This window comes from Homalodisca vitripennis, unplaced genomic scaffold (genome assembly GCF_021130785.1).
Source record: "Homalodisca vitripennis isolate AUS2020 unplaced genomic scaffold, UT_GWSS_2.1 ScUCBcl_605;HRSCAF=2990, whole genome shotgun sequence".
NCBI lineage: Eukaryota > Metazoa > Arthropoda > Insecta > Hemiptera > Cicadellidae > Homalodisca > Homalodisca vitripennis.
The window spans coordinates 12,657-26,063 of NW_025776743.1; the positions used below are offsets into that span (position 1 = coordinate 12,657).

The 13,407-nt window shown below is 29.8% G+C and overlaps 1 protein-coding gene across 1 annotated transcript; it reads right to left on the reverse strand.

Moving 5' to 3' along the window:
• Positions 1 to 2,281: 2,281 nt before the first annotated feature.
• Positions 2,282 to 4,833, reverse strand: LOC124370881 (putative mediator of RNA polymerase II transcription subunit 21). The gene is made up of 2 exons (XM_046829185.1): positions 3,869 to 4,833; positions 2,282 to 2,445 (listed from the first exon to the last, which is right to left on the reverse strand). Exons 1-2 carry the CDS (start codon positions 4,068 to 4,070, stop codon positions 2,435 to 2,437), a joined length of 213 nt encoding a protein of 70 aa, XP_046685141.1. The 5' UTR covers positions 4,071 to 4,833; the 3' UTR covers positions 2,282 to 2,434.
• Between the last annotated feature and the right edge of the window lie 8,574 nt (positions 4,834 to 13,407).

Below are 13,407 nucleotides of genomic sequence, written 5' to 3' on the forward strand. Positions count from 1 at the left end.
TTATTACAATCAAATAATGTATCATTTAAATCTTTATTGTTTGCTATAGCGTGTCTTTTTATACAACTAGTAATACCGCCACGTATTCCTTTTTCAATAAACATATACATGTCATAATTGTTTAATAATTCCAATTCTACTTCTGTAAATTTTAACATCGCATCAAATGTTAAACTAGGAAGAGTTAGGTAATTAGCTGGATCTAATTCATAATTATTAAGACATATAATGCGGAAATTTTCAAATATATCTGCTAATAATAATACATCATCGGTTTTTAGATAAAAATCAGAATAATCACCTAATGTTTGACAGTTAAATCGTGACCAAACTTTTTTGGCATGATCAAATTCTTCATTTGAAATATGTTTCTTCTGTGACATTTTGTTAAAAAAACATTCTTTTGCAGGTAATTGAGTTTCTTCCAATTTTTCCCCACGAATCTGTATATTCATAAGGATACACACCTTTTCTAGTAAACAAAGGGTAAATCATTTTCATTATTAAAAAATAATTTAGTATGATAAAATCTTTCTTTTGGTAAATTATTTGCTAACTGAGCTAGACTGGTATTTAAAAATCTAAAACTATCAAGAAAACGTAATTTAAATTTTACCAGTCGTGTTTTTAGAAAAACTAACATATTTTTCTGAAGAATTCGGAATAACATTAATTTTTTGTTGGTCACAACCTAACTGTTTAACAATAAAATGTGTGTCATAGTTAGAAACTTCCATGCAAAAATATTGGTAAAACATGTTTGATTTTTTTCTTTTCAAATTACATTTGTTACAGAGTAAATTTCTAAAACGTCCAGTAAAGTGACAATGATCTTTTACAGGTTGTTCAATCATGGTAAATTTCTAAATTACATACCCAATTCACAAATTATTAATAGATTTAATTCTATTTCTTTCATAATCACTCAATGGTATCATAGGTCTATTAATATCAATTAATTCTGCTAACAAATTTGCAATTGAAATTAGATAATCCATAAAATTTTTGAAGCTGCATCAGGACCTCTATAAAGATACGGTTCATTTGGCAATTGAGATGTCATATGTTCCGGAAAGTCTTTATCAATAACTAAATACACACAAAAACTCATTGGTTCATGTATTTCATTAATGGTTGTGTACTTTGATTGTTGTTCATCAACTTTTTTCAAAATACATTCAAAATCGCAGTAAGCAACAACTGGAACCTTAAACTTAAAATGAAAATTTGTAAATTTTAAAATTGATGGATTATCCGGCATTTGTGCTTTTAAAAACGGCTTATTGATTTTACAGTTTAATTTTGTGAGCATTTAATTTTACTTGTTTATCAATTCCTGAATAATGAGCAAAACATCTTTTACAAAATATCATTTTTTTTCGTATTGAGTGAAATTTGTGTTCTAATTAATCTTGAAAAATCATTAATATAACAATAGTGGTTAATACCTTGATCGTTGGACAATAACAATAAATTCAAAATGATTTTCAGCTTCTTCTTCACATACTCTGAGTGGATAAATTTCGAATGTTTTATTTATACCATAAACATTTACACTTATTCCAAAATTATTTTTTTCGAATTTTTTAATTTGTTTTAAAGTGCATGGATAAACTAAATCATTAAAATTGAAGTTATTAATTATAGATGTATATCTTTCATCTACACGTTCTCTATGCTCGCCTTCTACATAACGAGCTAGAATTGACCATTGAAAACATTTATCATCATCTAGATTTTTGCGGATTAATAATAGCTTTTTTATTTTGAATACACTTTGGAAGAGTAATGTATGAAGAGCCGGCTAATGGTCTATACTTACTACATCGTACAAGAATTCCATCTACAGAATGTAATGTCCAAACCGCTACCTTTTCCTAAATAATCATTTTCTTCACCACAAATTTTTGTAAACATATTTCTCAAGATATTATTTAAAGAATTTTCACGAAACACTGTAAAATTAGAGGTTTTAAAAAGCCACTTCTTGAGTCTCCTTTGTAAAAGGTTTCATATAAGTACATTCAACAACAATGTTAAATTTTAATGCTTCATATTCATTTAGTAAATTTAATATCAACTGTTTTATTTTCTTCTTTAGAAACTTGTAAAATTAAACAAATATCTTTTAAATTTTTGTCTTGGTTTTTTCAAATAGTACGTTTTTAAAATACCTTTAAACGCATTTTTCAATTTCTATAAATTTATAATTTGGGACATACTAATTTTAATCTGTGTTTTTTTCGTTTTAAATTGGGAACTTCTAATAATTTATTTTCATCAGAAGATAATGATGATGATGATGTAGATGGTGATAGAGAATAATTATTTTCCTGTTCTAATTCCATGAGCTCTTCTTCTTCATTATTATCAATGTTCATTGGTTCAGAAACAAAAGTATGTTTTCTTTTTTTAAATGGTAGAAAAGATTCCATTATTTATGATCTGAAAAAAAAAAATAAAAATAATTATTTTAATCCTGTTGATCCAAAACCATTTTCATCTCTACTAGTTTTTTCTAACACACTGTTTTTAGTAACCTCCTCAATATCAGGCCAAACTATTCGCTCGCAAATTAATTGAGCTATTCTATCACCAATTTCTACACTGAAATTATCGTTTGATAAATTGAACAGCACTATTCCTACGTTTCCTCTATAATCTGGATCAATAACTCCAGCACCTACATGTATACCGTTTTTTAAAGATAGACCTGATCTCTCGGCGCTATTCGACCATAAACACTCGTCTGGTAATACTATCGCAATATTTGTTTTTACTAATTTACGATCCATTTTTTTATAACTACATTTTCTCCACTTCTTAAATCAAAGCCCGCAGCTAATGGTGAACAACGTTCGGGTGGAAATCCATTTTCCGACAGTCGAATAAATTTTAGAGTGTTACTAGCTGAAAAAATAATAACTAATTAATTAATATAGAAAATTATTGTAAAATCAATAAGACATAGTAAGCCTAAAAATATTTAACAAACTCTACTTAACATTTAGTACGATTTGTCTTTTTTTATCAAATGTAAACTGTTTCTTGTTTTACACTGTCCATTTTTAACATGTTTTGACCAACAGACGTTAACACATTGTTAATTACTTCAAACTTTCTTTTGTCTTCTGGATTTTTTTTAACGTCTAATAAAAAATAGCCTTTTTTCGATACTTTTTGCCAGTATTGTTTTTCACTTTTACATTTTTTCAAATCTTTAACATCGGTGATTTCAATTTTAATTAAATGAGTACCAGTCTCGCCAGGTGTTGATATTTTTCTTTTTTGATCGCCAGACTGGTACTGTAAATGTTGTGATATGAATAAGGATTTATTATTTTTATGGTTAAATAATTTAGCAAATTTGTCAACCTCATCATCGTCATCATCAAAGTTTAGTTGATCTGAATCAGACGAATAATCACTTTTTGGTCTTTTAACTCCTTTTCTCAATTTTTTACTCTCTTTTTGTTCAGTATTACCTTCTAATTCTATTAATCTACTTCTTCCGATATCCTGAATCTTTTGTACAATATTTAGTGGAAACGAAACATTAGTAACATTTTTTAATACATCATCAAAAATACTTAATAACATGTCATACGTGTGCTCTTCTAATAAATAATAAACCTGTTTATCTGCAGATAAGTCATTATTTTCTACTAGGTAATATTTAGTCAAAGAATCACATAAGTTTTGAAAAATAAATAGCAGTTGTACTGCTATAGGGTTCATGCAAATGTCTTTTGATTTTTTTCAGTTGACTAACCAATTGTTCCCAACTATCCAAAACTTCGAAACCCAATCATCCATAAATTTTCTATAATCTGTGTCAATGTTAAGAAACTCATCATTGCTGACGTACCGAAAGATGAAGAAGTAGACGGTTGTTGTGTCAGCTGCTGTTGCTGTTGCTGTTGCTGTTGCTGTTTCTGTTGCTGTTTCTGTTGCTGTTGCTGTTGCTGTTGCTGTTTAAGTGGTGGAGGTGGAGGAGTACTTAGAAGCTTACGTAGTATTGAAGAATGCTCTTCGGATTGTGTCAAGTCAACGACTGTTTCAGAATCCATTTCTAAAACACAAAATTAAAATCGTTAATAATCAATACAAAAGAAATTTAATATTTTTTAAATTACAAAATTTAAAATGCACTGTTTTCATCTATTTAATAAAACCAAATTAATACTAGTTTAACACAATTTGTAAATAATTTACCAATAGTTAGTTTTGGAAAAACAATATATTTTTCAAAAAACGTAGAAAATAATGGAACGTAATTGTATGAAATACATACCTGTATATTAGAAGTGTCTTGGAAAGCATGAACAGAACACTGTTGGGTAAAACTTCCTCCTCAGCTTATAAAGAAACCTCAAGGCTGTATCACACGTTGCATAACTACACTTGTTTACTTTACACGCACTTCGTTGAATCCATTACCATAGTGAATAAATACTTATTATTATACTGTTGCAACAAAATTGCACTGCGCGTGGCTTAATCACTCTGGTCATCCGCTTTATTAATATTAATGAATCAAAAACTCCAGAAGGAAAACTACTTCCTGCGCATGTCTTGTGCCAACATACAATATCAGTAATACCACAAACTATTACAATGATCTCATATTTACGTCATAAATATTACATCATAAGTAAACTACGTATAGCCAGGTGTTGTCACAGTTGTATGACGACTCAAGTGTTATGACGAAACGTTCTTACAACTGAAGGTCAAGGCTATTAAGTGACCTTGAAGTCCAAGGTCAAGGTCATCGGGTGACCTTGAAGTCCAAGGTCAAGGTCATCGGGTGACCTTGAAGTCCAAGGTCAAGGTCATAGTGTGACCTTGAAATCCAAAGTCAAGGTCATCGAATGACCTTGAAGGTCATTGACCTCTGGAGGTGGAGGGGGGGCGAGGGGTCATTGACCTCTGTGGGCGAGGGGGTGGAGGGGGGCGAGGGGTCATTGACCTCTGTGGGCGAGGGGGTGGAGGGGGCGAGGGGTCATTGACCTTTGTGTTGATGTTGTGTGACCTTGGCCGTGTAACGGTTGTCCTAGAACATACAATTTCTCTCTACTAAGGACTAATCTATTTAAAATGAGAATAACAATTACAGAGTCTTTAATAAAATCCTGGTGAATTAAATTAACTTACCTATAAAATTAATAGTAATTTATAACGTACTACAATTACTTTGCATATTAACTAAGCTCTTATTTAAAGAATTAATTAAATTTAATCAAGTAAGAGATAACATGACATTGGAATGATGGGTTGAATATTTTGAATTATATTTCATTCCTCAAAGTTGTTATTAATCATTAGTTTTTAAATGGAATTAATCACTTACTTTGGTGCTATAGATATATTTTGAATATTACAAGAACTGTTCAAACAAGATGTGTGTTTATATTAAAATTTACTTAGCTTTATGCATATAGCCTTGTATTTTCTGATAACAAAAACATATAATATATACGTTCAGATTTCGTAAAACTTTTTTTAAACATCCTTCATGGTTTGCCTGTAATGAACAATCAGAAAAACTTTTAACAAGTTATTGTTTCTTTCTAAAATTTTATGTGTAATAGTTAATTAATTATTATTATATTTAATTGTAATTATTAATTATACCTATCGCAATTAACAAACCCTAATTTAATTCATGTGAAGTTTTGCTAAATATAATCATAATATTTTATATTTATCATTTATAGGTATTTAGTTAAAATCTTTACACATATATTCAGATTCTTATCTAATATTTGCACCTTGTACAAAAAAAATTAGGACGCATTTACGATTCACCTTTCTTTTAAAAACACTAATAATCTCCACTAAACTACTAATACTACACTAATTTCCATTAAACTAGTAGGCCTACTGGTACATAAATTTTGAGTTAATGATATATATTTAAAGCTTAGCATTAAATTAGCCATTACAATGCTACATTTTCTTAGTATTTGCTGTTTATTTAAATGCAGTTCTAGCATATGGTCGCATCAATGATTTTTGTTAGTTAAAACTTACTAACCTGCCATACTCACTGCAAAAATTTGATTGATCATTTATTGTAGGCGTACTTTATAAAGGGAATATATGTTTATTTTAATTTAAAATTTAAATATTTTTAACAGACTTAACGTAGGCCTACTAATATTTCTACATGTGCACTATAGATTAAATTATATTATGATCTGAATGTTTTAATGGGTATATGATTTTTAAATTACATCTTTATCACTAAATTATAAGACTAAATGGAATAATTTCGTAATTACGAAAAAGGTTATTAAAGAACTAATGGATGTCTTAATCGAAACGCCGTTCTGTTTCTGCCCACTTCTACAAGAAGAGTACTTTAGAATTGTTTTCAATTTCTCACGTCCATTACAGTCCATTAACTCTGTTTCCCATTAACTCCAAAGTAAATCTAAGTTCAGCGAGAACTTCCTGATCTCACGGCGAAAGACAAATTACCAAATCCATTTCAAGGATTCATAAATGTCTTATATAATTAATTTTTAGATTTCAACTACTACGCTTTATTTGTATGGCTTTGTTATATTTATTTCAATGCCTTTCAGCATTAACAAAATAATAGTTCAAAGAATGACTCTACCTGATTTCCATACGCTATTTCATCACCTGTAATGAATGAAAACCATGTAAATAAATTAATTTAATTGTTTCTTATTGAAAATAACACAAATAATTTTTCTGAATATCATATTACTAAATTAAAAAAGAAAAACTAACTTTAACTGGATTTTTGCCTACAATATTTATCCTTCTTCATCAATTCATGACATAATTTATGATTAGCATAGATAGTTCCTTTCTCAGTATATGCAAATTGGCTTTTATCATCCTCATGCATATAATTTTGTAGAAGTTTAAAAGGTTTTTATTCTAATAAAAGTATTACTTTTAGAATTTTGAATTTTTGAAGTAGTATACTAAAATTATTATCTAGTGGGTATTATAATATTTTTTATTTTTTAACTAGCCTGTTTATTGCCATGCAACGTACTACCGCAAACATGTTTTTTCACACAATGTCGATAAATTAATAAATTATTATCTTGTAATATATTAGACTCTAAATAATATGTCATAGCGATGTTCCTCCTCTGGGTTTGGATCAAAATTTAATGACTGAAGTTGATTTTCCACAGATAAAATAATACGTAAGTAGATCTTAATGACTTAACATTTTATAATTACCAGAGTGTGTCATGATATATTTTTTGAAAATTGATGTAACTTTGCGCTGCATCCGGGGTAGTGACATTATGTTCTTGATAATTAATGTTAAGGATTAAGGGGCAGTCCCTAGCAAGATCCAGGGGTAGGTATATAGGGAAATAATCTCACACATGCCTCCTCGGAAGAAGGTAAGGCCAGCTTTGAACCAGCTTCTCTAGTTAAAACGGACAGGGATGGTAAGCCTTTGTGCCAGTATGTCTAAGCTAGCAGCAGCCCTTAAAACTTGAGGAGCCCCATCAACTCCAACAGTCCTATCCCGCATTAGACCAGACCTATCGATCTACCTGTGCACCCCAGTATCTTTACATTTGCGCTTAGTGTTGTGCCGCTCCAGGACATCCATTACGTTAACCAGATTTTAGTGACACAAATATTTTCAGAACCAAGTGTAGATTGAACTTGAAAGAAGAAACCAGCTAAAAGTCTATCCTCCTGTAGTAAAAAACATAAACAAAGAAAAATTAAAAACATACTTTTATTTAAAACAATTACAAACTTACTTTTAGCATTGGAAAATATAATTTTAGAGAACTTAAAAATCGATTTAGTATTCTTATTTAAGTTTTCACAAATTCTTCTAAATATATTGTACACTACGATATAATATTTTTATTCAAAATTAGCAATGAAACCCAATTCTGATTTTGTAACAGCCAAGGGAAAATACAGAGTTTGTTCCTAATTTTTTTTTAGTTACGTTCTGAACGGTTCTTTTTATTTTGACCAGAATAGGAATCCCTTTTAAATAAGTAATTATATCTTGCCCTCCTTTAAGATAGATAAAAATTACCTTTTTACTTGAAACTAGCATAGAGTGTCTTATAAGAGTGAACCGGCGATCGATGTATTTTGTCTCCTGGCTATGTTAGCAGTGACATTCTGAGAGGATTTGATTTTTCCACCCATTTGTTCTCTCTGAAACCCTGCATTATCTGACAACACTTCATATTATATAGTTGACGTACACCTGATTAAGAAAAGCTGATTTCGTTGATTTTGGGGGAATTGTATCAAATCGTTGCATAGGTACTAGCTGTGCTGAGAATTTCTTAACTTTAAGTTTTATCTATATGATTTCGTTATGATATGCAATTTTGTGATATATCTACTTCGACCTCTTATATTTCAAACATGAATTTATCTACGTAAACGATTCTACTACTTTTTATTAGTCGAAATAGATTTAGGACATTGCAAATTGATTTGTACTATAATAGTTTTTTCGAGTCTATTTCACTGGTATTTTTAAGAGACAGATAATAGAACATAGGTTTAATATATGCAGTAAAGTAGGACAATCCTGTAAACTTAGTGTCATATATATTGTTTTGAAAGTTGTATATTAAATTTAGTTACCAATATTTTGGTTTTTTTACACCGTATTTTCATATGTTAGAAATTCTGAATGTACACAAAACAGTTGTGGCACAATAGCTAGCTTTCAGTGGAACGACTCGTTTCTTTACCTATATGTTTAATAGTTCAATGTCAACACTCACTGACTTGTTGAGGTAATTCAGCCTTAACTGGTCTGTAAAATTATAAATCCATTAGTTAGTTTGTTTTAGAGATATTGAATGGACATTCAGTTTTATATACATAAAGATATGAAAATTGTACCGGCCCCTAGAGTGACTGGATTTACCAACCAATGCTGAACTAAATTAAAATGGAGAATGCTTCCATGTTTCAATGAAACCCTTTTCTTAAAGTCCATTTGCATACTTTTATTGTTCACTCTACACATAATATCAAAAGTTTGTTTATGACATAGTTATTTCATTGCAAAGTAAAATGTGTAGGTTGAAAATTGCATAAGAGTTCAGAGGAAATAATTTGTAGAGCAAACCATGGCTGCGTAATGAAGGAAGCTCTGCATATTAGATGGTATCATACTTGCAACATTATATATAAAATTTTCGTACTTTAAAATAAATCCCAGATTTAAAACAGTTCATTAATATTTTCTTACATTTGCTATAGTTAATACATATTTTATCTTCAATATTATTAAATGTAATAGATATTGAGACTAATGTGGCACTTGTTCTATGATTTATTCATAAAAACAGTTTATACAAATGAAGACATAGAGATTGTAGAATGGTAACAATTATTAAGGGACTACGATCCAGGCTTTTCCTTTGGCAGGTGATCGACGAGCGAGCTAGGTTATAACAGGAGTCAAGCTAATAGAAGTATCGCATCTAATAAACATTATAATTTAATTTTCCTAAGATACTTTCTGAATATTCTGACGTATCCTCCAGTTGTTTTGGTGTCTTAAAATGTAAAAAATACCTTTTTTAAACGAGGATATATTACTCAAAATATTATTAAAATATACGGATTGTTTGAGAACAATCAGGGGCAAAAAACCGTTTGACATAAAGCGATGGAATAAACTGTAACCCTATTAAATATCATATGGGAAATACTGAAAAAAAAAAAAATTTCTTGCATTTAAAATACAGGTCGTGCCCGAAAACAATGGTCACGTGTTTAAAACGTGAAATTTTCAAATAGCATGTTAGGTCATATGGCACAATATTTTATAAGTATTTAAATACCGAAAAAAGGAGAAATGTATCTTGATGCTATTAAGGCAGTGATGTTTTAGAATAATTTAAAGTTTTTATATTATAATTTGGTACTTTTGTAGTTACATTAGTGAGGTTCAAAATTTTGCATTAGAAGTACAAGACAAGGTTCCAATGGTACGTTGTACGACCGTGTTTTGAGGAATTACTACTAAAACCAAAATTTTAATAATTGAACATTTTACTGCCGTAAAAGTTTTAAATAGGAACTTTGTATATATAATTAAAAGTAGCTATTTATTTTATTTACGTTTTATTTCTATCTCTTCTGGTTCAAAGCTTTTTTGAACAAAACTGTATTTTAAACACGATTCAATCAGTATTCTTAATAAATCTATAAATAAAATTGGACGAATTTAGTGAAATTTGTATTAGTGTTAATGCTTATTGAATCTCTATATCACAAGTCGTGCAACCACAAGAGATAGCGGCTAGGTGGTTTGAAACATCCCATAAACTGTATTTAAATTGTGAGGAAACTAAATAAACCACAAGAGGTTCCCTGGCCAATATAACGTCTTTCATGCACTTAAAGCTTGGAGTATTACATAACTTAGAGTTATGATATTATTACTCTTACAAGGGGCTTGAAATATTTGCATTTATTTGTTTGCCTGTCTATATGTATGTGTGTGTGAGACCACACAATATATTAAGCCAGTGGGATTTGTCTGAGCATTATCATACATTTTTACATTAGTTTTATGAGCAACAATGATATGAACAAAAAATGTACGGAATAAAAAAAATGTGGAAGCAAATGCTTTACAATCGTATAATATTTAAACATAAATTAATTAAATTAACTCCAGCATATTAAAAAATATTTAGCTTGCACATTTTTTCATGGCACTTTTTTGCCTGCTAAATGTAAAATAATATTTTTGCGTATGTCTGTTTGTACATACAAAAATAAATTGGCTACAAAGTTATAATTTGTATGCATCCTTAGTGAAGAATGTTACTTGAGATGTGACACTGGTCGTACGCGAGGCATGAATTTTCTGGATGAGGGTTCTCCCAAATTATTTTGGAAACAGATTCAACACTTTTAATAAATATTAAAATATAATTCATGTATATATTGTTTCTCTGTAAAAACTAATTTCGCAGAATAACTTGCATTATTTAATGCTCATTAGCTGATAACTACTTTCAAACTAAATATCAATAACCAAATTTTCCTCAAGTATGTATAGACCTGATGACTATTGTAATATTTTATTTTTAAAGGATTATGGATTGGATATTATCATGCAGTGACTAGATCGATAAGTAGGTAAGATAGGAGTATCAAGTAACTATATTTTTTACTTGTTTTGTAATGCAAACCTCATACTTCAGATAATACGCGTAATCCTATCAATACAATTTATGATACTTTCACAATGTGCATGTCCATTCTGCCTGTAAAGGCAGACTCAGAAGCAACTTTCAGATGTATTTTGTTTATTTGTTGGAGTACAGGGGTAAAGCTTGTTATATATCACTCGGTGTTGGTCTGAAGAGATAAAAAAAATCAGATTGAAGAGGTTTTTAAGCGCAGCACTAAAAAGAAGATGGAATTAGCTCCACTAAACTCAACATTCATATTAGTTCAACCCTTCTAACCATCGCTATGTTACGTTTAGGAAACGCAGTTGCTCCAAGCGCTTATAGATCGTGTTTAAAATACTCTAGTGCACTTAATTGTGCAGCTAATGAGCCAATGAGATTACGTCTTTCCATCAAGACTACATACATTTTGTTTTTCCATGTGTCTCTGATGGTACAACGGTGTAAATAAATCATTTTCAGCTTCATCGTTGCCGACCTTTTTACAATTATTTAGACGCGCACTACTCAAGATTCCAGGAGCCCAGTCTATGACAACATTAGATCCCAGACGCTGCTCTGAGAGCGAAGTTAACTGGAGCTTAACTCAATATTGTCATTGATTCAACCACAAAAGCTATGTTATGGGCAGATGCAGTTGGCATTAATTGTTTATTATCTTAAAGATTCTATAGTTCTATTTACAACCCATCTTACTTATGTTAATTTTACAATGAGATGCGTTGCAATGGTTATACAAGATTTATGAGTTATAAACATTTTTATATTTTTGAACTTGGAAAAACGTTTTAAATAAAACAAACAGAGCGTTATTATTCCAGGAATACATCACAAAACAAGCAAACCGACGTTAGATGACCAAAATAGGAAAATTCCACACTCTTAGTTATAAGTCTTTCAAAGAAGCTTCTTGTATTGAGAGTAAATATCTGAAACATGCAATATTTTTCTATATACATTTTATAAACATGGTGAATTTACCATTCTTCCATTAAAAAATGATTTTTGTATAGTTAAGAAAAACGCACATTAACATCAGGAAACAAGAATTAATTAAAATAAAATACATATAAAAGCTCGTAAGTATGTTATGAAACAAATATTTTCGATCATGATACAAAAAAGGTTAGAGAAATAATTATCATACAGTATACAAGTGAGGTTGTGTGAAGGCAGTTAGTTCCGGATGTGAAGAACACGTTGATTATCCCTCTACCACCCCTCACAATCCTCATTACTACCACAATACACCCTTTACTACTCTGCCTACATATTCTCATCGCTGTCAAGTAGTGGTCTATTGTTTCATAGAGTAATATATTATTTAAAATATTTTACATTTTCACCAATTTTTTCTTTCTTTCACCTTTTATTATAAAATGATAGGACAACAATTTACATTTTATAATCAATAGATAGCTGGTCCATTGATAAAACGGGTTCTTTCCTTAAATTAAATCATTGTGTTTTCTAAAAGAAAGAAAAAATCCTTAAATTATTTGAAACCTGATCAGATGTAGTAACAATACTGTAATAGTTAACTACGTGAATACACTATGCCCATGGGTGTTAAGGAAAGAGTTAAAACAATTTTCAATCTTTCTAACTTACAACGTGAAATAATGTTTAGCTAAATCATACAAATATAGTTCGTATCCTCCCCTTATGAGTTTGTTCTCAAGACATCGGACTGAAAGACACACAGAATACCACACAGTCAGAAATTACTTTAATTTACGCTTTCACACACTTTTGTGGAATTCTTATTTGTTATATTCTAAATAACATGGACCCTAAAGCCCAGAATTAAAAAGGTAGGTTTTTTTTACATAAATAACCTAATAATAAACTCATATAAACTTATGAAATAACATTGGACATCTCATATATGGCTATGTAATACACGAAAAATTTATTATAATTCAAAATAATTTCTGTCATTAAAATGTACCACGATGTAACATTAAATAATTAAGTACATTTAATAATTTAGTATTATTCAAAAACTGAAACAAAAGTGGTGACAAGAAAGCAGGTGAAGGATAACAATTGCTCAGTCAGCTGGCTAAAAAAAAACAGCTATATGGATCAGTCATATAAGTCAGAGTTATAAAATATTAAAAATATGACAATACATTTCAGTTGGCCTTTTATGGGTTAATTCTATTATATGCAAAGTAACAGGAGGAGTGTTGGT